Source organism: Cololabis saira, chromosome 13 (genome assembly GCF_033807715.1).
Source record: "Cololabis saira isolate AMF1-May2022 chromosome 13, fColSai1.1, whole genome shotgun sequence".
Classification (NCBI taxonomy): domain Eukaryota; kingdom Metazoa; phylum Chordata; class Actinopteri; order Beloniformes; family Belonidae; genus Cololabis; species Cololabis saira.
The window spans coordinates 34,132,379-34,148,251 of NC_084599.1; the positions used below are offsets into that span (position 1 = coordinate 34,132,379).

The 15,873-nt window shown below is 38.0% G+C and overlaps 1 protein-coding gene across 1 annotated transcript; it reads left to right on the forward strand.

Moving 5' to 3' along the window:
- The first annotated feature begins 6,103 nt into the window (after positions 1 to 6,103).
- On the forward strand, positions 6,104 to 15,554 carry ak4 (adenylate kinase 4). Its single transcript, XM_061738724.1, has 5 exons — positions 6,104 to 6,679; positions 7,829 to 7,948; positions 11,736 to 11,908; positions 12,933 to 13,051; positions 15,213 to 15,554. Exons 1-5 carry the CDS (start codon positions 6,538 to 6,540, stop codon positions 15,337 to 15,339), a joined length of 681 nt encoding a protein of 226 aa, XP_061594708.1. The 5' UTR covers positions 6,104 to 6,537; the 3' UTR covers positions 15,340 to 15,554.
- The last annotated feature ends 319 nt before the right edge of the window (positions 15,555 to 15,873 follow it).

Genomic DNA, 15,873 nt, shown 5'->3' on the forward strand with positions numbered 1-15,873 from the left:
CAGGGGTTTATGTTCTGGGTCTCTGGAAAGCGTCTAGAGACAACATCTGTTGTATTAGACGCTATACAAATAAAATTGAATTGAATTGAATTGAATATAAAACTAGAGTGGGACGTTTTGTTTGAAATTATATTTATTTTTTATCTATGTTCCACAAACTCTCATGAGGTTTAACCACGTCTGAAATGCGTCTCTGGTTAATAAATGAGCTCAATAAAATTCTCCACTGTGAAATGCTTACTAACTGGGTTTGACTCCTTATTTTCATTTTTATTTTTCATTGCTCTCCCTCTTCCATTTTTTCATAATGTAAAGTACCAATTTACATTTCCGCTCCTTCTACCTGTGAGTCATTTGGTCAGCTTTTCTGACCGCTGACGCCAACAAAAGGAAGGATCTACCGTCTCCTGGTACTGAAACAACAAGGACATGAAGGTTCCCTAAAAGATAAAAAAGGGGGTGATTCATTTTGAGATGAGGGACTTTCCACATGGCACATCCCAGCAATTACACTGTTCTTTAACGGAAGTATGATTATGAAAAACAAAAATAGACTTTTAGACACTAACAGCATTACAGCCTTGTATCAAAGTTAGTGAGCTTTGGTGAAAGCCCTTTTTTTCTCTTAGAATAATTCTTTCCAGACATGGAGTACCCACTTGAGTTTCAACCTCCGTCATCAAAACCTAAACTCTCATAAAGTCTCTAGCTGCCACGCGCCTCTGAGTGAGAAAAACACATGAATCAAGGTGAGATTTGAACAATGAGGTTAGAATTAGACAAAAATAAGATTGACTCTTAAGGGGATTTCCACTCCAGCAGCTGAAACACACTAATGGCAGCAGGTGCGAAGTGTCCTGTGGTTAATCACACATGACACAATAATGTTCTGAAAAATATGATTCATTGCAGCATGTTGACATCACAGACAACGAGATCAAGAAGCTTTGAACTGTTATATTAATGGACAAGAAAATGACCTATGGTCACTGGTATATTCTGTTTTTCAGGTTTGATCACACGATACAGCACAATCATTGACATTGCTTAACCACAAAGAGCACCAACAGTAGGGCTGTAGCGCCCCCTGTTGCCAACAATGCACAACAACTATTCTGAACTTATTTGGTTAAGCAAACCCAGACTCAGAGCCAAAGCACAGATTCCTCTTGGGTCAGTATTTTTTTTGCAGTTACAGATTAACTAAAAACACAGATGCCGTGTGCATTTATTTAGTCTATAACGTCTAAATGTTTGTAGCATATTATTATTTACATTGACACGTCCATCTGTTCATCGTATGATTACGCAACATGACACCTGCAAAATTCCTTCCTTATTTTGTACAAAAGCATGCTGAGTAAAGATCCGTTTGCTTGCTTGTTAGAGACTTGTGTATGTTTGAGATGCTCTATAGGAGATTTTTGTGTTTTCTTTGGTGAAAAACAAGAGCTCAATAACAAGATGTGTAATAAATATGTAACTCTTTTAACCTTTTGGGCTGGATTATGTTGACTAAGCTCCGTCGATTATGTGATACAACAAACGACTGAAATATATATATATGGAAAAATAAATAGCTTCATTTTAAAGGAGACGTATAATAAAAAATTAAAATGTTCCTTTTCATCTCTTGGGTGTCTGAAGTCAATGCCAATTCAAAAGCTTTAAAATAACAACTGTGTCACATTTTTCAGGCCCACCTCACATGGAAAACATTTCATTATGGTCAACAGTTCAGATTTCAAGGTTACTGTGACATCACAGTGACCCAAATCAGAGTAAAATTCTCCAACTTCTCCATTTATATCTGCACTTAACTTCACGTCGTGCTGCATTTGCTGTACTACAGAAGTCAGGCGGTGCAAAGCTGCAGCACCGCTTTCAAATGAGGCACATCCTGCTGTGCAGGGGTGTGGAGCACTGAGTCTGAGGTGTTTTTCTGGTGCAACTTCCTTGCATTTTGATTAAAGAATTTTACACTCATGCCATTAATACTTCAAGAAACTGGAGTATTAAAATTGATCAACTTCAAAAATAAGTAGTGAAGAAAATCCTAACCCTGCAGGGAAAAGGGGAATTGTTTGTAAGAGTACCTCGCTGATGCAAAGTTTGAGGCAATCATGTGAACTAATGCAGTAAATAAAAACACAGAGTTATTGACATCCAGTAAAACATTTATTAAATTGTAAACAGTAACTTTTTATTCATTTACCCAAAATGCATCTCCTGCTCTTTGCTCCTCTGCCTCGTTGGCTGAATTGGCTCCAACCTCTGCACCAGTGTCAAGTTGGCAGCCATCCTTCAGTTATCACAGTACTGTACCTTCGATGGGGACAGCATCAGCACTGTGATAACTGAACCAGGGCAGCCCGTCACATCTAGCAGACTGTGGCTTCACTCCATTCATCGCTGAATGTTTTCTTTTTGCATTTTCAGAGCTCCTTTTGTGACTCCTCCTGCAAGATAAACAGTGTTTCCACAATTCCACTCACTTTCAGGATTTTCAGTGAACACACATCGTACTGTAGCTACGGCTATAACAGATGCATTTACAGTCATGTCACATAAAGAAAAATCTGAATTAAAATACATTTCTTTTTAAAATATTATTTTCACTAATAATCCAGTTTAACATGGGATTCAAATCTCCTTAAAAACTATAATATATCAGAGAAAAACAATAAAATCAAGAAAAAAATAAAAAGGTGAAAGTCTGGTAAAAATGTGTAATGTATAGGAAAACAGAATGTTGGAAGATACAAATGCTCTTTGTCCCGGTGCCCTTTGCCCTACAATCCAACTGACAGTGTGTGGACAAACATCAGTAATGTCTATATTTGGTAAAAGTAGCTTAAATTAATAATAAGTTTGAGAAGCTGCAGGCTTCAGATGAGGGTGGTGCTACAGCATTTTAAAAATGTTATGATATTTATAGTTATTTTTATTTAGGCCTGTGAGCTATTATTGGGAAACAGTTAACTCTGCATCTTTAATATGATGAAAATGTGTTCCAGAATTTGGGTATTCATAAAAGCTGTACATGCACCTGGACTTTTACTGAAGAACTGCATAAAAGTAGTTATAACGACTGTTATGATTGTGTACATAAGAAATTACATTTTAATTTAGATTAAGTTTGTGAAACAATCTTTTCATAAAAATATTAAAAAACATATATTTTTAGAGGAGACCGTAAATAATGCACAAGCATGTGAACAGAGTTTAAACTTGTCTTTGAACATTAAATAACTCAGGGTTTTCTTGTTTCTTCTGAAGCCTCGTTAATGTTTGATATTCTAACACGGGTACAAGATCCCCCCCAACCTGTTTGAAATGGGACAAAAAAATAAAATAGAAAAAGAAAAAACATTGTACATTATTCATACCAGCCACAAGGCTAAGTGATGTCAGACTTGTTATGATTCTGGCTGGAGGCTCCGCCCCTTCCCGAGCGTCTCTGGATGACGTAGCGGCCCCGCCCCCTCCTCCTCCTCCTCCTCTTCCTCCTCCTCCTCCTCCTCCTCCATCCGCCCTGCACTTCATGTAAACAACCCCATTAGCCCCACTGATCAAGGCACGGGGCAAAAGCGTCCGTGTGAGACGTGTCCACCAAAGGCACATGTGGAAAAAGCGCAACAGTAACTAAAAGCACGTCTGCAGTAGTGGCTGTCTGTCTGGGACGTCCATGTTGCTTAAAAAAAAAAAAAAAAAAAACCCAAAAAACCCTGAATGTAAATAACAGGACAGTGATAAGTCAGGATAGCTGACATCAGTATTTATTTTGAATAATGCACACATTAAGTGAATTAAAACAAGTGGGGCTGGTTGCTATTTCTTTAAAAAAAAAGAAAAAGAAAAAGAAAGTTGTGCAAATACATATAAAAGCACTATAGTTGTTCTATTACGCAATATGACGCACGCATGTTTAAAAAAATCTTCTTAAAAAGGACTCTTTTTTAAAATCGGTACATAAGTGCTGCGTTTAAGTGCATTGATTATTGTGCAGCCAAACGTTAACGCCCAGCATTGCATACACACCCCTTTTTCAGAGCAAAAACAAAACAGCACGCTGTCGAATGCAAATATAATCACTTGCTTTTAAGCGCATTAAGTTGGCATTAAACATATAAAGAATGATGAGAAAACTTACCCGCAATTTCCCCGCTCGATTCCCCGTGTTTACATGAATATTTTTAATGACGCAGCAAGACCACACAGTGCAACGTGATTGTCGCCATTTTTTGTTGTTATTGAATTCTCAGAAAAGCCATGTGACAAAAATGATCATGATTTCAAATCCAGCTTCCGGGTGCGCAGGGTAAAAAAAAACAAGCCCAAAACAACTAGTTTGGCGAGCGTAAAGAAGGAGAAAAAAAGGTTAATCTTACGAGTTGTTTGTCTGCGGGATTAGTCTGGCCACTCCACGCACTGACGGGCGACTGCAGGCTGCGCGCTGCGCGCACCGCGCCGCTATTTGACAGGACGCGGACGCAGCGCTCGCAACAAGTCCTCACTGGAGCCGCCGTCCGCAAATGACAGCGACTCGTCTGCTTTTTTTTCTTTTTTTTTTTTCTTTTTTTTTTTTTTCCTTTTGCACTTCCCGTCAGCAGTGCAAATCTGTAACAGCGAATAACCAATCTAAGCCAAAACGATATAATAGACGCTCTGATCAGCTGATACGCTGTCAACAAGTGGCTGAAATCCCCGAATAGCTCAACACTTCACCAAATAATGGGGGTGAAAATTGACACAAGGTTCCCCCCGCGTCATTTTACTACCGAAAACAAGAGCAAAAACAAAACAAAACAAAAAAAAACCCCGCATACATATATAAACAAATAAACTATTTTGAAGAATTAGAAAAAAAAATAACATTAATGGAATAATCGTGTAAATTTCCACTACAAAATCAGCATAGGAGTACTTATGTTATCTGTATCTGTTAACGTTCAAATAAACAGAGCTACTGCCGTTTTTTTTATTGGCTCGTTATTTATTCTAAGAAATAAAATAAAAAAAGCCTCAGCACGTCGTAAAGGTGAAATCACGTGGTTTCCCATTGAAGTCTTTGCCATATAAATGTGAGGCTTCCCAAGACTTGGGACACATACCCGAATCTTCTGTTTTCACCTGGTAAGGTATCTATTCACTTTAATTTAGATCTTAGCTTTGACGTCATAGGAAGTTCATTAATTCCTTTTATTTAAACCTTTTTTCATGTTATTGTTGAACGTTTGACAAGAAGACGTCTCATTAGATTTAATAGATGTCTCTTTGTTGCTTTTTAGGTGATAGATTCTTAGACATTTATGGCGAATTAGTCAAATTAACCCCTACTTAATGATAATATTCAAGTAATACGTTATTATCTTTCATCAAGAAAGCAAAAAGAATAATGTGTGATGCTCAAAATTGTAATTAATAGTTAAGTAATTAATTATGAAGGATTCTTCTGTCCAGTTAATCTAAAACCTCCCATGATTATTGGTCAGGAGTAATGGTTCACCATTAACCAATTATTGGCAAATTATTATTTGTGTCATATGTCATTCAGGAACTTAGCATTTTCTACTAAATGGTTATCCTGCAAGAATTATTCGCGAAGCGCTTATTCATGAGTCATCTGGTCCAACCTGATTTGTTCCTGGTTCAAATTATATCCATCTGAGCTTAAAATAACAATGAATCAATAATTATGTTATCTTTTTATCTGTTATCTTTATCTTTATCTGTTATCTTTTTATATACTAGTATTTCTTATTATTTATCTTTCTTATTATTATTATTGTATACCAGTTTACTGTTTGTGTTATTATTATTACTGTGTTATTATTTTTCTATTGATGCCTCTTGTTTTTGCACTATCCCCTTTGCTGCTGTAAACTGCAAATTTCCCCTCTGTGGGACTATTAAAGGTTTATCTTATCTTATCTTATTAGCAATTTGATCAAATGTGGTCTAACACATTTCTAACACGATTCAACACTACTTTGTGGTCCCTAAAGTAAAACGTTCAGAAAAACTACAAGAACCAGTTCCCCCTGCGGGGTTCACTCATCCGCATTTTCTTCGGATGATGTGGACAGGAGGAGGGGGGAGAGAAGAAAGAATAAGGAAAAAGGCATACAGGCCTAGGGCGTTGTGGAGAGTGCCTCATTCATTCGCAGAGGAAAAGCTCTTAAAGACACAAACGGACGACAGGGGTTATAGAGGGGGAGGAAAAAAAGGGGGAGAAAAAGTATTTCGACTTGACTCGAGCCAAGGAGCTGGACAGTCTCGGTGCACACAGACAGAGCAGCTCTGCGCAAACACCCACACCGTCCCGACACACGCAGAAAACATTTCATAGCAACATTTTTTTAGACTGGCTGCAGAGAGAGCAGTTTTATTTTTTATTTAATCTGTGTCGTCCGTTTAGGAGTTGAGCCCAGAAGCCCCTCGCTTTCTCCCACACGCACGCACGCAGGCAGATTCACGTTTGCGCATCCTTGACTCTTGTCTGAAGCGCCGCAGCCTGTTTTTCGAGGGGGAAACATGGCCAAGTTATTCCGCGCCGCTATCGTGGGTGCACCGGGATCAGGGAAAGGCACAATATCCAAGAGGATTGCGCAAAGCTTTGGCCTGCAGTATTTGTCCAGCGGCCACTATCTGCGGCAGGACTTAGCGGCCAGCACAGGTAAGAGACAGTCCAGCCATGTGTGCACACACAGAGCCACGAGGCACGTCATTATCTCTGTTTATGTGTGCATTAGGGCTGTTAGGGCATCAAAAGCACAATGATTGATTAGGAAAACTGCAGATCAAAGTATTTAAAAGTGCCTTTTTGTAAACCAAATTTGTGCAAGACATGATTTTCTTCCATTTGCTGCTTAAAGCATCTATATGATAATCAGTCTATATTGGTTTGCTTCATTTGATTTGGTGTAATACTTAATCACAATTTAACCTTTTATTTCCTAAAACGTGATAACTGTAGCAACCCCACTGCATAATTTAAATACTCAGCATGTGCCAAGTTTAAATATACTTAAAGTAACAACACAAAAAAGTAAAGTTCAGTGTTGAAAAGTTAAATAAAAGAGTGTGATTATCTCCTGCTTATTTGTGCATTAGGGCTGTTATGGCATCAAAAGCACAATGTTTGATTAGGAAAACTGCAGATCAAAGTATTTAAAAGTGCCTTTTGTAAACCAGATTTGTGCAACAACACAAGACATGATATTAGTTTTATTTTCTTCCATTTGGTGCTTAAAGCATCTATATGATAATCAGTCTAACATTGGTTTGCTTCATTTGATTTGGTGTTAATAACAATTTAACCTTTGTTTGTTTTATTTCTTCAAACGTCATAACTGTAGCAACCCCACTGGAATAATTTAAATACCCAGCATATGCCAAGTTTAAATATACTTAAAGTAACAACAAAAAAAAAGTAAAGTTCAGTGCTGAAAAGTGAAATAAAAGAGTGTGTGCTTGGCCAAGTGAAATGACTCAGTGAAGTCGCAAATAGCTGGCTAGAGTAACTACACCCTGCCTCTTTTTTTTTGCTCTCTAGTCCAGAGGTCTGAAATCAAGGGATGTGTTTGTTCCTTGGAGTTATTTATTTATTTTTTTAATAATCCACAGCGGGGTTCCTCAGTTCCCAGTGTAAACAACAATGGCAGGAAAAGTTGCAGGGTTATGGCTGCAGGGACAGAGACTGCTCAGATAACGTCCCTGGATACGACACTCCCGGTTCTGTCTTGTCCTGTTTTCACCCTCCAGAACCAGGAAAGCAAAAATCAAACATACTTTGTCTCTCTTTGACCTCCTTGTCGTGAATCAGAGACCGGGGTGCTGGCGAAGACCTACATAGATAGAGGCATGCTGGTACCTGACCATGTGATGACCGGACTGATGCTCTCCAAACTGGAGCAGCTGAGTGGCCACAGCTGGCTGCTGGATGGTAAGGCAAACACATTCATGCTTATGTCTCAGTGAATATGAGCTTTTATTTTCTACCTTCGGCTGATGCACAGTGGGGGAAAAAAAGAAAAAAATGCATACAGCTGCCTTTACCTTTTGTCGTGAACATTTTAATGAAGAAACAGGTCTTCATCCTGCAGCCTCAGGGCAGTAGTGTTAACTCCCAGCCATCCCTTAAATCTGATTGGCCACTGTAGCTGCCACCCCTCGGGATCCCACAACTGACTCGTCAAGGTAGAGCCAGGAGCATATACAAGCTCTTTTCAGCAACTCTGTATTTTTAAAGCACTCATACAAATAGCCCTTTAGGGAAAATGCACACTTGTTTAAAACATTTGAAATTAATTTCAAAATAAAAACAGATATAATAACCTCTAGGTCTGAACTGTTTTCACATCATCTACATTCAGTGTCAAACCTTTGTCTCAACTTTAAGCACATTTGTTTTTAAGTCCAGATCTCATAATAGATCATCCATCCAAACTTGTCAAACACATTTTTTTTAGTGTGTGGGCTTTAAGTCTGCAAGAGAAAGTTTATGAACTCTTTGGCTTTGTCTGGATCGATTACTTATAAACTGATCTGATCTTCATTAGACTTGCAAGTGCATTCAAGACAAACACTGTTGTACCTTATCTAATGTCACTCACACATTGAAGTATAACTCAGTGTACCGGTATGCTGGAAAACTCTCTTTAATGAAAAAACTTGCAAACAATTGTGTTAGATGTTTTTTTTTCTGGGTATATTCTTGCAGTCATGAGAAGAGTTTTATTTCTTTAAGCCGTTCTGTTGCTGATTTACTTCTCTTCCAGTGGGTCATTGTGTCGTCGCATCACCTGACCTCTTCGGTCACAGGGCAGGCAGGCCCTAAAGCTTTCCATGAAATTTTTTGAAACAAATTCAAATTTCAAGCCTGACTTGTCCCCCCAGCTCTAAGCTGTGATGCTCCTACTAGAGAAAGCTTTAGGGGAAACATGACAGAAAATCTTCAGTCTGTAAATGTTCTGTATATCTTGTTTTGACCTTTATTTACACACTTTTAAAATGAAATTATTTTGAATCAAAATCTAAACAAATCTAGAATTTGATGCCAGAAACAAAGAGTTAAAGATTCCAGCTGCTATTATTTGAGTCTCCTCTTCATGATGTGGACCTCATTTTCCAGATAAGAGACAGGCCTGTGAGGGTCAGTCCAACACACCGAGTGTTTCCGAGTGTATGAAGCAGCAGTGTGAGGTCTGGCATTGTCCAGCTGAAATAACCACAGATGTCACCAGAAAAGATGTCGCCATGACGGTAGTCCACGTGTCTTCCAGTATACTCATCCTCACACATACCCCTGTGCCTGAGTACTGATTCACCCTCACATCGTCACAGCATCACACAGACTGATATGACTTGACCTGGATGATCTAGAGGCGATATTTATATATAAATGAATTGAAAACCTGTTCTTGTAGAGCACCGGTTCCCAGTGTTTCAATTCCTTGGAATCGTTTGCCGTTTTTGCAAATGATTCCCTTATCAATTCCAGTGGGCACGAATGACGTCACATTCACGCCCAGCAGGAAAACATGGCGACAAAGCAGCATAAACGCTCAAAGGTTTGGTTACATTTTTACCAAAAAGGATGATAACAGGGCGACTTGTTGTTCTCCACAGCTGGAGACACCATAAGTCCAGAAAGATTGCATATTCTTCCAGATATGCTTACTTTTCTGCTAAAGAATAGTTAATTCTTCATAGTTGATGGTTGCAGAATTGCACAATGCACAGTTCCATTGGACTTGAGTTGATTGTATTTATCACTGGCTGATGTGGTTTTATTTTTGAGTGCTCAGCTCAGATATCCTTTTAAAAAGGAGAATTTTAATTTCTATATATAATGAAGTTGATGCTTATCGACCTGTTTGTTCTCCTTTTTTCTAAATGAGAATCGATAAAGAATCGAATCATTAAACAGAATCGAAAATAGAATCGGAATTGGAAAAATCTTATCAATTCCCATCTGGGACGGTGTTTTCTTCCTGAAAGAGCTGCTGTGACTGGTTTTGGAGAATCAGCTGCGTTTCTGACTGATAACCTTTCACTGGAACTCAGTCCCAGGTCCAAGCCTGCTTTTCATGCCTGACTTTCAGTGATTACAGCCAGCTCCTTCTCATTTTTGACACATACGCTCCAAAGACCAAGCTGAAACTGGACCACAGAGCCCCATTTCCACAGCCTTTCCGTGCTCACCTTGTGCAATACGGTTTGAGGTTACATTTGTGGATGCAGCAGTGGGCTGCACTGAGCAGCGATAGTTTTCCAGGGTGCTCACATGTCCAGAAGGCTGCACTGATCCCGGTATCGTGACAGTTTCTCATGCAGCGCTGCTTGAAGGCTCAGAGGTCATGTGCATCCAGCCGTGGCTCCCCGCCTCAGCTTTACTCATGCAGACACCCTGAATCTTTTCACAATATTGCATGTCCGAAATATTTAAGGATCACCGCTCTGAGAAACTTAATGTTGAGAAATATTTCTTTACTTGATTAATGATTCTCTAACAAAGTGATGAACTACGATCAATAGTTGCTTGGAAAAACTAAATTTCTTTACACCCAAATCCTGACACTTTCACCTGGTAAAGATGAATTCAGCCATTATAGTCTTTTCAAGCAGTATATCATGAATATTCTTCATACTTTTTTTATGTTGTTGGCATCAAATTCAAAATTTTTTTTAATAGAATGCTGTGAAGACAGAACAAATATAAATATGAAATAAAAAATAGTGAAAGATATTATGTATATATATATATATATATATATATATATATATATATATATATATATATATAAAATACAAAATAGCTTTAAAAACAAAACAAAAAGTTAGCTTTACTGTTTTCTTAATATACTTTTTGAAGTGAATTGTGGGAAATAACAAATATAAAAAGTCGCTGTTCGTTTTTTCAAGGTTAAATATTACCTGCAATAGTTGAAAGATGCCAAACATTGATCTGACCAACTAGTTGGCTTTTAGAAAGGTTCAAACCTCCAAGCGTGGTCCGTTAAAGGATTAGTTGAGTAAGAAAAGAGAAAACAATGATCAAGGTTGTGCACACACATGCTTTCAGACTCTCTGCTGTCGTGTTTATCCTGTGACTCTTGATGAGCTGTCAACACTGAGAAGTTGATTAGTTCCTCCGTTACCTAACACTTGTGTGCTGATTTCTCGGTTAGACCGCGAGGTTGAGATTTAACGTAGATGGTGAAATTAAAAACTAACAGGGGTCACGATGGTTCAGCAGAGATTAATTCACACAGAGCTCTGCGTATCATAAATATTTTACTTTTCAAACCATAAATTTGGTACCGATATTGAGGTTTGACTTGGATTGTTATCCGGCTTTTACTCCTGTGTTTCAAGTTCTTATCAGGAGTTAGTACTAATTAAATGTCAGTGACCTAAACTGAGAGGTTTTCTGTGATAAACGAGCCAAACATCCGCTTGTTGGCTTTGCACGCTGATAATAGTATGTGACCCTGGCAGTGGATGTGTTTTTGTTATTTCAGGTTTGTTGATCCATGTTGTGAGACTACAAGCTTCATTTTTGTACACTAAGCTCATGCCCAAGTGCATCATCTTGTTACTATGTAATGGCTGCAGACCAGAGTGTACCTACCTGGTAACAAAGTTCTTGTAATATTGTAAAAGCCTGACTCCTCTCCGGGTTCACGGTGTATTGAACGCAGCTGCTCCTCCCTCTGATACGTGTCCAGGTTTCCCCCGCACGCTGGCGCAGGCTCAGGCCCTGAACAGTCTCTACCAGCTGGACTTGGTCATCAGCCTCAACATCCCGTACGAGACCCTGAAGGACCGCCTGAGCGATCGCTGGATCCATCCAGGAAGCGGCAGAGTTTACAACCTGGGCTTCAACCCGCCCCGAGTGCAGGTGCCTGGCCCCCTTGAGAGACGGTGTTTCAAATGCTCTGTTTGACATTTAGCTGTTGTTTTTTTAACTTCTCTTTTTTCAGTTTGTTTCAAAGCTAGAAAGGACTTCAGGTCTTTGCTCGCCAGATAAGAAGCTTTGAAAATGAAAGAATGTCAACAAATCTGTGCTGGAGTCTCTTTATGCACAATTGTGTAGAACATACGCAATACCGCTGCATGTTTTTCCGCTTTATAATGTCCTATAGTCTCAATGCACATACTTTACAGTTGGATATTAAATTTTTTAAATTACAATACCACAAAAAAAACTTTTTTTTAGAATAGAATAGAATAGAATAGAATAAAATAGAATAGAATAGAAGACTTTATTGATCTCCCAGAGGAGAAATTCAATCGTGCAGCAGCCAAACACACACACGCTCAACGGTTTATACAAAACATTAAGATAGAAATAACCAATAAATAGCTAAATAATTTTAAAAAAGAGCAATATAAAATGTAGAAAAATGTGTAATGTACAAGAGAAAAAAAATAGTAAACACAAAAAAACGGATGTTAATGTAGATTGTTAGACAGTTCTTCACAGACATACAATTTTCTATTTGTACTTTAAAGAAAATAAAATCACCTGTGATATTTTTTTACATGAGAGATATTTATATTTTTTAACCAAATAAAATCAAATTGCAATATACACAAATTACAATATAGCCTACACTGTAAACCTCTGCTTTTTTTAAGGATACAATCATTAACACTTACATTTGACAAATAAAAATAAGATTGTGGACAAGAAAATGGCTTCCTGTTGTTCCCACTTCACATATGTTTAATAAATTAGCAATTTAACCTTATTTTATCAGTATAGAGCTGATTGCAGACACATGTTTATATGCAATGAGTAGTTGCAATGGCAGTTTTTTACCTATTTACTGTATTTTATTGTCATTTCCTTTGCTCCAGGTTCTTAAGAGTGTTGACTTGTTGCTCGTTGCATCGTTCTGAAATTGCTTCCGTGTCCTCAGGGTAAGGACGACGTCACCAAGGAGCCACTGATTCAGCTCGATGACGACAAGCCTGAAGCTTTGACGGCCAGACTGAGGCACTACAAAGAAGTGGCGAAGCCCGTCATAGATTTGTACAAGTCAGTCAGTTCTTCCTTTGCAGGGGGGGAAGTGTACAGTCAGGATCTTAAGTCAATTTAAAAGACTGATTTTATTTCTAAAAAAAAATGCCATAAACACAGAATAGATCAGCTTCCTGCAGGCAGATAATAATGTCAGTACCCGATGACAATCAGAATGACACTAAGATGGACAAGTTTTGTTTCTTTCCCTTCAGACATCACCCCAGCGGATCATGAGTTTCCATCTTACCTCCTGCGTCTTCCTCTGTCACACCCAAACAACTGTATTTCCACTTTTTTCACATCCATAAATCTCCTGGTTGGTGTTTTCACTTTTCCTCCTCCTGCCAGCTGCATCTCTAGCATCCACCCCCGACTGTTTTCACCGTCTCTCCTCTTTAAATGTCTCAATCCATCTGCTTTTACTTTGTTTCTAAGACACCTAGCGCTCACTGATCCTCTGATTTGCTCATTCCTAATCCCATCCATTTAACTCTGCCACCTCCAGCTCTGCTTCCTGTCACTTAGTCCATGCCATAGCGGCTGGAATCACAACCATCTTGTAAACTGTTTCCTTTGCTCTCGTTTCCACTTTTCTGTCACACTCCACTGAACTCTCTTCTTCAGCTTTTTTTCCACTCTTAGATAGTCTACCAGAGTCAAAACTAGGTTTCTTTATTATTATTATTATTATTATTATTATTATTATTATTATTATTATTATTATTATTATTATTATTATTATTATTATTAATATTAATATTAATATTAATATTATCATACAGGTATTTTAACTTTCTAATGTATTACGCCCTGGGGACCCCTTGAGCTAATAATGTACACCGTGTTTAGGATTTTAACCCTTTAAATACCAGTTTTTTTATACTTTTATACTGTTATTGATGAAAAAACAAAAGAAAAGATTCTTTTTTAATATAATCCTGGTAATTAAAGTCTCATATAAGTCCAAAAGTATGTTCAATATTGATCTCATTGCATTTGTATTTTGTGGACCCTCCAGCTGAAGATATACAAAGAAAACTGCTATAAAGTCATCATATATCAGTATTTTTTCAGCTTTTTTTCCCTGCATAAATCCCTTAAACCAATTCAGTTCTGCTCATAACAATCAAATAGGAAATATGTCTCAGGCTTTTAAACCTTTAAATGTCGGTTTTAAAACATGATACCACTTGTTTTATTAAAAAAGAAAAAAGAAAATGTGAGAATTTGCATGTGGTGTAGGGATGTAACATTGTTTTTTTTAATGGACATGACCATGTAAATAATGAGCAATGACAATGATTTTATTGCATTAGTAGTTTTTCAATTTAATTCAATAACATTTTATTTATGTAGCATTTATTGCAATACAAGTCGTCTCTTTGCACTTTCCAGAGACCCGGAACTTGACCCCCGAGCAATTTATTTATTCATTTTCCGACTGTAGTTTTGGTAAAAGTTTCGATTGAAGGTCAACAGATGGGGCAAACTGTTACATTTGAGGGATTTAAAGGATTAAATTCCTAAAAATAATCACATATTTAGTAGTTTTGAGCCAGGCTGTCGTGGTTTCAGAGATTAAGAAAAGAGCACGAGAAAAAAATTATTTTTTTGATGTATCATGATTTTTTTTGCAGTTTTTTTGTGCATGTACATTTTTGATTTGAGCGTCTCCAGATGGTACAAACAGTGTAAGTTGTGTTTAATAGACCTGTGAGGTTAACTGACATTAGATCAAAAGAATATGTCTTTTGAAAATAAGTTCCACAGGCTGTAACATAGACCACAATGATCACCAAATCAAAAAAGAGAAATAACACAAACGTCCAGAAATGGCCTGAGGGAAGCAGAAGCGTGAAAGCAGTGACACGTTTAAGATAAAAGTGCATTCTTGTAAGATTTTGGACACAGAAAGTGAAGCTCAGACGTCAAACCAAATCTGTTTTTGTGATTTAAGATATTTTTATTCAGTTTATAAATCTCTGACTGAGTGCTGTAATTAAATTTTCTGGGACCTCTACTTTGTGTTTTGTTGTATAAAGCTGCCGTGTTGATTCTGATCTTTCCTAAACCGTCTATTATAAGATCCCAGTGTGGAGCCGCATTGCTTTATTTACACACCAGCATTTGTGCGGCCACGACCTGCTTCCCCATCTCATTGTCCTTCCTCTCTCAGGTCGCAAGGAATCCTGCACTCATTTTCCGGCACTGACACCGACAGGATTTGGCCGTACATCAACTCGCTCCTCAGCGCCAAGATGCACGTGCAGCCGCCGGACGCCTGCCACACCCAAACACCCTGACGTGGCTCCGACTGAAAAGACCACAGGGACGAGAGAGAGAGAGATAAAGAAGTGGGGGTGGTTGGTGACACCAATCAGCATGTTAGTCGTTCACTTTGCACGTGAACCGCTAACTGCACACATTTTCTAGAGCTTTACACTAAAGATTGTAACTCTTTTTACATTGTCAAAGAGGAACATTGACATCCTTGAAAGGCAAAATTCAAGCCTTTCAAGGCTTTAAAAAAATAAATAAATCCAAAGTCAATGCGATTCAATGTTGGAAACCAAAAATGGAGAGATGTAGTTCATCTACTGTATAAGTTACACCAAATTCTTCAAATGCATACTTCTTTTTTTTTTATTACAATCAAACCATAATGAATCAAAGTTGGGAAATATTACCAAACAGTCTGTTGTCTACATATCTTCATCACATGGTTGCCTTTCAGCTGACCAGTGCGTCGATGACAGCTGCAGAGTTTACTGAATACAAGGATCCTCTCCAGGTTCTCTGCTGGTCAGTAGAAACAAAAAAAATCAGAATTCACCTTT